Source organism: Mobula hypostoma, chromosome 22 (genome assembly GCF_963921235.1).
Source record: "Mobula hypostoma chromosome 22, sMobHyp1.1, whole genome shotgun sequence".
Classification (NCBI taxonomy): Eukaryota; Metazoa; Chordata; class Chondrichthyes; order Myliobatiformes; family Myliobatidae; genus Mobula; species Mobula hypostoma.
In genome coordinates this window covers 21,407,655-21,416,281 of record NC_086118.1, presented here as the reverse complement: position 1 = coordinate 21,416,281, position 8,627 = coordinate 21,407,655, and the positions used below count along the sequence as shown (strand labels likewise).

At 40.2% G+C, this 8,627-nt stretch overlaps 1 protein-coding gene across 1 annotated transcript in view; it reads left to right on the top strand.

Annotated features, from left to right (window-relative positions):
• The first annotated feature begins 1,342 nt into the window (after positions 1 to 1,342).
• b3gntl1 (UDP-GlcNAc:betaGal beta-1,3-N-acetylglucosaminyltransferase-like 1) overlaps positions 1,343 to 8,627 on the top strand; it is a 374,862-nt gene continuing 367,577 nt past the window's right edge. The window contains exons 1-2 of the mRNA XM_063030766.1: positions 1,343 to 1,713; positions 6,097 to 6,213. Of these exons, the coding sequence (XP_062886836.1) occupies positions 1,573 to 1,713; positions 6,097 to 6,213 (258 nt within the window). The 5' untranslated portion in view covers positions 1,343 to 1,572. The remainder of the gene's footprint in view (positions 1,714 to 6,096; positions 6,214 to 8,627) is intronic.

The window sequence follows — 8,627 nt, the reverse complement described above, 5'->3', positions numbered from 1 at the left end:
TTCATGAACACAGGATTCTGCAGTTGCTGGAAATCTTGAGCAATCTCACAAAATGGTGGAGAAACTAAGCAGGTCAATCAGCATTCATGGAGGAGCATAAAGTTGACATTTTGGGCCGAGATCCTTCAATCGGACTGTGCTTTTGTATAACATGTTTTTCTCTTGCCCTTTCATTGAATAAACTAATTGCTCAACAAAATGTTGCTTGGCTAAAGAACCTTACTTTGCAAAAGCCAAATCTGCTCATGGTAAATCTTCAGCTGACCAAGTTAGATATTATAATGTCAGTCAATTATCTATTAAAGATCAGGATACTTCAACTGGTTTGTCTTTTGTTCTGGTGGACTCTACATCACTGGTATTTTGGATAAGCTCTGGTAATGCATTACTTGCTTTACAAGGCAAGCTTCAATATGACACATAATGTTTACCTAATTTTCTTTCAAATATTTAATTTTTGGAATTAAATCACTTTCCTAAGGAATCTTTTTTTTAAAAAATGAACTTCCGAGGAAAAATGGAACCTTGCATTTGCAACTGCAGTGAATGTGGACTTGGATACTGTAGGCTGTTTGACTTTAAGTAGTTATGGTTGCTTAGACACTGGAGGAAAACCTTATTCTTTTCAGTCAATGATAGTTTGGTCGTGAAAGGAGCTAAGAAATGACCAACGTTTAAAAGACCGGAATTTGGCCCCATCCACGGAAAAATTCACCCCATAGTCTGCAAGGCGTAACTCAGCAATTTTGGGGCAAACAAGGGACACACTTCACCTGACAGCAGCCTCGCGGCGCCAAAAATCTTAATAATATATTTAAAGTAATCAGCGTCCGAATCTGCAGCAATGATGCGCCGGGGCCGTTTTCCTGTTGTCGGTTAGAGGCTTGATATAATTTTCAGTTTAATCCCAGCATAATGGATATAACAAGTTTTTAATCATTAAAATAGTACTGAAAACATTGTATTTCTGGTCACAATACTTTAGTCAGCAATTGTTATGGTATTATTAATATTGGCAAATTATTTGGAAAACTTGAGGGAATTTTCAAAGCGCAAATTAAGATACCAAAATAAAGTAGAATATTAAATGTTTGTCCTAATTGTTCAATTTAATTTTAGAATTTTTAAGCTCTATTTCATTGCATAGATTAACCAATATTACGTCGAAGGATTGATTGACATCAGTGGGAGCTTCCTGGAGTTCCATACCGGAATAGTTTACAGCTTTACTGACCAATCAGCCACCAGTAATTCGCAATGTTTTCAGAGGCTGGAGTGTAGTCCAATCAGCGCCGAGAGGGGGCGGGACGCATTGCTGGAAGCAGCGCGTGCGGTACTTCCGGATACTGGATTTTTTCCCTGCGGGTTAATATCATCCGATCGTAGTAGTTTGGGAAAGTTGTCCGCTCTTATTTAAACATATCTATTACATAAACTGTTGTTTGTAAGGCGTGAGCAGAGGGAATAGTTTCTGTTTTGCAAGTTTTGGTCGGTTGAGGGCATATCTAGTTTCGGTAGGCCTTGAGTACATGTTTTTTAATGCAGAGGATCCCGTATTACTTTTGTATTTAAATGTCAGTGTGCGTATCAGTTCCCAATAAATCTACCAAAGGCGAAGTCGAAGATGTTGCTGGTTTCAAAACAACAAAACACAGAGAAAAAAGTGACGAGCACAGATTAAACTGTGGGAGGGAAGATTACCTAAGTGATGTGGTATGTTGAGCAGCTGAAATGAATTATACATTTTCATACATGGATCTCGTGCAAGTTTATTGTTTTGCAATACATGATGAACAAAAGCAGTTATCACATTTTTATTTTGGAGATGGGCAATGATGCTTGGCTTGATTCTTTTAAACTCGGCCTGTTTTTATTGCTGCTAGAAATGTTCATTTCCCCTCCCAAGTACATCATTAAGCAATTTTAAAGTTTTAATCGATTCATATCGGTGAGTTGATGGCATCCTACATTTGGGAAATGGTTTCCCATCAATATGTTAATCCTAAACTTGGTAGGACATAGACCTGCATACACTGCATTTGGTGCCCTCTGTCCCTTAGTGTTAACATTAGGTGCTTCAAAAACAGTTGCACATTGTTATGCCATATTCAGTGGTTCCATCTGATATCAGAGAATGTATACAATATACGACCTGAAATTCTTATTCTCTGCCGACATCCTCAGAACAAGAAAAACCCCAAAGAATGAATGACAGAATAAAAACTAAAGAACCCCAAAGCCCCCTGCCCCCCCCATGCAATCGGCTTCAACCCTCCCCCCCCCAACTTATTGTAGCATAAAGGATCAGCATTCCCACCACCCATGCCAAAGTTGTACCAGTAATGGGTAAATTGTTTAGTCCAAGGTCCTACAATAACATTGCTCTTTTCAAAATAGCACTACGGGAAGCAGATGCATCCTTGGTTTAATAAGTCTGAAATATAACTTCTGACCGTGCAGTATTTCCTCAAGGCAACTCTAGAATATCGCCCAACTATCCACAAGTGGGCTTGGAGTTCATAATGTCCTGGTTCAGAAATAAGCCACAACTTGATTGGTCATGCTATCCTTGGAGAAATGGAAGAAATTTGTTTGAAGGTTGAATGGGCTAGATTGGTACATTCCTGTGAATTATACATCTTTCAATATAAAATGTTTTTGGACAGTCATAACCTAGCATTACCATTGGCTGAAAGCAATTGGAATGTTGTCTGCCCCAATTGGTAACATTTTTGTGATTCCAAGGGTGAAATGATTTAAATTGAACCAGTCTCTACTGTCCTCTATATTGGTTTTGGAACAGGCTTGAGAGTTGGATGAAGAAACCTGCCTGGATTCAGAAGCACAAGGGACTCGGCAGATGCTGGAGATCTTGAGCAGAACACACAAAATACTGGAGGAGCTCAGCAGATCGGGCAGCATCTACAAAGGCGAAACAGTCAATGTTTTGGGCAGAGACCCTAATGAAGGGCCTCTGGTTTCAACTATTACCTGCCAACATGTACTTCCTTCCCTTCCACCCCACCTTTTCATTTTGGCTTTTCTTTCAAGTCCTGATGAAAGGTCTCTGCCCAAAACATCACTGTTTATTCCTCTCCATTGACTCTCCATTGATGCTGCCTGGCTTGCCAAGTTCCTCCAGCATTTTGTGTGTGTTGCCTGGATTCATATTTTTTTTAAATTTTAATTATCTTTGGGAATATTGCAAATGAATTAAAAATTTTAGTTAAATTTTCAGTGATAACTTGCATTCAGTGGCCACTTTATTGTGTACACCTGCTGGATGCAAATATCTAATCAGCCAATCATGTGGCAGCAACTCAATGCGTAAAAGTAAGAGGACATGGTCAAGAGGTCAGTTATTGTTCAGACCAAATATTAAAATGGGGAAGAAATCTGATTTAAGTGACCTTGACTGTGGAATAACTATTTGTGCCAGTTGAGTTGATTTGACTATCTCAGAAACTGCTGATCTCACACAAATAACCACACATTACAACAGTGGTGTGCAGAAGAAAATCTCTAAAGCGAACAACACATTGAACCTTGAAGTGGATGGGCTACAGCAGTAGATGACCATGAACATATAGCGATATACTCAGTGGTTTTTATTAGGTACCTCCTGTACCTAATAAAGTGGCCACTGAGTGCGTTGTCCTGATTGAGTAAAAGCCCTCCACAGTGCGATTGTGAATGAGTGTCATTAATGTCACACAAGCCAATTTAGACTAGTAATCCAATGTTGCATGTTTGAACTACAAACATGAGTCATGTAATGCAAATTAGCTCATGCATCACCAGTGCTCTTCTGGGGAACCAGCGTGCTGATGAATCGTTTCTTCCTCTTTCTGCTGTTTCTCTTTCTCGTGTTCCCTATCCGGTGAACAGAGAACCCTGCAGCCCGGGAACAGGCCCCAAGGCTCACAAAGTCAAGTGTTGGCCATGAAACCAATGCAAAGGAATCCTATCTGATCGCATGTCATCTCGCTCGCTTGCTGTTGATGTGCCTGTGTAAATGCTTCTATTGCTTCCCCGGGTGGTGCTTTCCAGTCACATACCATTCTGTGTAAGAAAAATAAATAAATAACTTGCCTTGTAAATCTCCTTTAAACTTCCCCCTCTTAAAGCTATGCTCTCTAGGGCTTGCCCCTCGGGGAAAGGACTTTGACCACCTACCCTGTCAATGCCTCTATTGTAGGTATTTCTATCATGTAGATCAGAATAGAAGAAAGAAGGAAATGCCAGTTGGCCAATTAGCAGCCCTCTCTTTTTGGCTCAGTTTAGCAAACTGGTCAAGTTACCACCCATACCTCCCTGTTCCCAGCTTTGCATCAGATAAAGTACTTCATCTAATGTTTCTTTTCTCTTGGGCTGGTTCTGTGAAGAGTGATAACTGTGTCACAATTACGAGAAGGTTTGATCATTGTAAAACTGTAAATGCTAGATGATTTGAATTTAAACCAAATGTACTTTTTTAACTCTCCACCTCATGAAAACAAATCTGTTTTTTTTGTAAAATAGACATCGCAAAATGTGAGAAGTGGGTTAAATTATGATCTTGTGGGTTAAATTTAAAAATTCCTTGATTCCTTGGTTACATAGTTAATGGAGATGAATGTTTGCAAGTACTGGAAAGACAAATTACAAAAGTAATGTGATGTGGAATTCAAATGTACTTTGAATCTTCATCTTTGAATGATTTCCCTTCTTATAATCCTGTTCTCTTATTGTTTGGTGATTAAAATCTGATTCCACGTGGATGGGAGGTACTACCCCATTATTGTTTGCTTATTCTCACCTCCTGAGTCTTGGCTTTTTCACCTTCTTTCAAATGAGTTATTAAAAAAATTGGCAACCTCCTATGTTTGGTTTAAGCTTCAAAGATTAAACTGATGCTTCTCGCACAGTCACCATAGTAAAGAGAAAGACCTGCCAACAGGTCCGCAGTGAAAATTGAAGTGAAGTTTGCAAATGGAACAGATAATAGTTTTGTTATATTATCACCATGGTAATTTATTCGCTGCTCAGTATTAAGCAGATGCCTCACTGAACATCTGATCTTCTTGGATGTATGTGGCAAAATATGAAATGATTCCATTCTGTGTTATGATCTTGATAACATTACATCTAATACTGTGCTGGGGAAAAATATTCTAGAATACAAAACAATGTGTGGCGCTTCAATTGTGGTCATACATAAGTTGTAAATGTGACATGGACTGAAGTTAATTTGGCTGCTTAAGGTCTTCCCTACAATAGTATTTAATTGACCAGGAATGTTTGTTTCTGCCTGCTTTCCTAGCATGTGTTTAAAGAAAAAGAAATCTGCAGATGTGCTTTATTTTTCCCTAATGTTTGTGCTCAATTCCTGATGTACTGATATCTTGCAAGAGATTCCAAGAGTGTGATAACTCTCTGGTGCCATGCCAGCAAGCCATTCTTCTGCAGGACTCAAATAGAGAGTGTTGGCAGTTATGTGACCCTGGGGAAAGATTCAGCTGAGTCAACTGGTTTTGCCACCCTGCATTCATTTTCTACTTGGATATCTCAAACTGCAGTTGTCATCTTTCATGTAGCTCAGCTTGAGATATCCAAGTTTCTTACCAATTCTTCAACCTCTTGTGTTCCAGAAACATAAAACTATTCTTTCAGGAAGGGCTTCAATGGACGTCAATCAAAAGAAATTGTACCCTATTTTCCTGTTTAACTTGAGGGCACTAAGCTAGGCACTAGAATGGTTGTGGCTGCTTCAGTCTAAAATGAAATTGTGGCTGGGATCTGCCTGTGTGTGTATATATCTTAATAAGCATTCAGTTTCTTATCTGTCAAAAGTAATGGAAGAGGGAAAAATGAATAGTTTATTTAACTTGACCACAGATTTCCAACTAATTTACTTCAAGTTCAATGAGAAATAAGTAAGTATTATAAAATGATAGAGGTCAAATCCATCTAAAATGGACATTTTGAACATTGGGAAATGGAAAATATTTCACTGTTTTTTGATGTTACATCATTTTGGACATGAGTCAGGAAGTGGACTGTTCCTTCTTTAATATGCCTTTGTGCATTTATTACTTTCTTTCATTTGATTTGCAGTCTATCATTCTGCCTGTTCATAATGCAGCAAGATGGTTGGATGAGTGCCTTCAGTCAGTTTTGGACCAGGATTTCCAGGGATCGATGCAGTTGTCAATTTTCAATGATGCAAGCAAGGTTGTACATATTCTTCTTATTGTTATGACTACAACTACTACCGCTATTTATTATCGGATTATTTTTGTAACATTTTCTTGGAGCTTTTATTGAAAATGTAGAATAGTGAAAGAAAGTGAAACCTTGGAGCTCGAAACCACTTTCTTTTGATGTGCTGAGTGAGTGCCATGTGTTGTGCTTTCATTTTTTTGCCGCGTACTGGCAGAAATTAAGGATTGCCAGCTAAAAAGTTGGCTTTCAAGTGTTAAGAGCTACTGGGCATTTTCATACATAAAACTCTTCTGATGTGGTGCACCTACTGCCACTGTGGATGAAAATGGTGCAGGTGTTTTGGCCCAAAGTGATGCATTCTTCATCATTCTCAAAACAATGTACAGGAACACATAGGCTTCCTGGATAAGAATAGAGTTGCCAGATTTAAGCAGAAGGTGCTGAAAGTAGTAGTGTAGGACATGAGAATATCCTGTTTACCAGTGGAGGCAGGAGACTTACTAATGTCGCAGTACAAGACGGCTGGTAGTAAGTGGCCAGAGAGTAAGAGTCTATGAAGAGTGGAGCAATACAAAAAGGAATATCAGGATGTCTCAAGGTGCAGTTCTCAACGTTCCAGTATCGCTCCATCATGTATGCACAGATGCTATGTAAAACTTGCTTGCAGTGGCAGCCCAGGCATATAATATCAGATACATAACATTCACAAGTATAAATCATACCCGTCTTTACAAGAATGAACACAATTAGAGCTTTGTTTTTGTAGATTATCGGCAGAAGCCACCAGCTTTCCTTCCCACAAAAGAAGTGGAGATGTAGTGGAAAGTGAAGCAGGGAGGAGAGGAGGGGTGGAAGAGAAAAGCAAAGTCTAGTACATTGTCATTGTATGTGCAAGTATGCAGAAGATTTATACGGATATAAAGGTGCGGGGGGGGGGAGCTGAGAAGGCCATTTGGCCTTTGTAGCCTGCTGTGCCCCATAGTAATTTCACAACTAATATTTTTACCTTTTGCACCACTTTCCTGCATAATCCAAAATCTCTAATATAAGAATCTATCAGTCTATGTGGTGAATATGCTCAAAATCGGAGTCTTGGCGGCCCTCTTCAGTCATAATTTCCAAAGACTCACCACTCTCTGAAAGCAGAAACTTCTCGTTTCTGTTCTGACCCTTGCTGGAGTGGTGAGGGTTGGGTTGTCCTTGTCGAGCAGGTACCAAGTACTAATAGGCTACACACTGTGCTGAACAGTGAGAGGCATTACTTGAAGACAGGGCCCTCTTATGAAATGGCATGTAGGAACTGAGCTCTGAATTTCTAAAGTATAGTCCCTCCCATCCGCTCGCCTCTTCATCATGAGTTGTACCACGCTGAGATTGCTCATGGAGGTGAGGTGCAAAGACAGCAGGAATTGGTCTCATGACCCTGGTCTGTCAGCACATTGGTTCCAAAGGTGAGCGAGGTGGTGCAGTTTACCTGAACTTTTGAACGTTGAACTCTGTTGTACTTCCTGTTCTTGTTCGGTAGGCCATTGAAAATAGACTGGATTAGCTGAAGCAGACAAGCATTATTCTACATAAATCACTTCACATTGTTGAGAGCATGGTATGGAATACCTGCGGTCTGTTGTACCATTTTAAATCTCAACTCATCAATGCTCTTTTTTTCAAAAAAACACACAATTGAGTCCTGACGAAGGGTTTCGGCCTGAAACGACGACTCCACCTCTTCCTACAGATGCTGCCTGGCCTGCTGCATTCACCAGCAACTTTGATGTGTGTTGCTTAAATTTCCAGCATCTGCAGAATTCCTGTTGTTTGCAATTGGAGAAAGCTTACTTGTTATTTGATTTGAATATTGGTTCCTTTGTTGCCTCTCCCAACCTATTGGATGTCAATTTGTTAATTATTACAAACTCGTACATTGACAGTTCCTTTCCCTCAACAGATGCTGCAAATAGCCCTGGGTACCTGCATGGGCCCCAGCTTGGCCTGCCTTTTTTGTTGGCCACGTGGAACAATCCACCTTCTAAGCCTGTACTGAAAACGCTCCCCACTCTCTCTGCGCTGCATCGACTAATGCCGTCCTTCCCCTCCCCACTTTCTTATTCTGGTTCTCCCCCCTTCCTCTCCAGTCCTGATGAAGGGTCTCAGCCTGAAACATCAACAATTTATTCCTCTCCATAGATGCTGCCTGACCTGCTGAATTCCTCCAGCATTTTGTGTGTTGCTGTAGATCTCCAGCATCTGCAGAATTTCTTGAGTTTATGATTTGCTGCTGGATATGCTGAGTTCCTTCAGCATATCGTTTGCTGCTCCAGAGTCCTGTGCGTTTGCAGTCCCGTGTGTCTAGCATAAATGTTTAGCAGCTGTGAAAGGGTCGGAGGATTGAGAACGAGTTGGCGCCTTCAGAGAAGAAAGTGCAT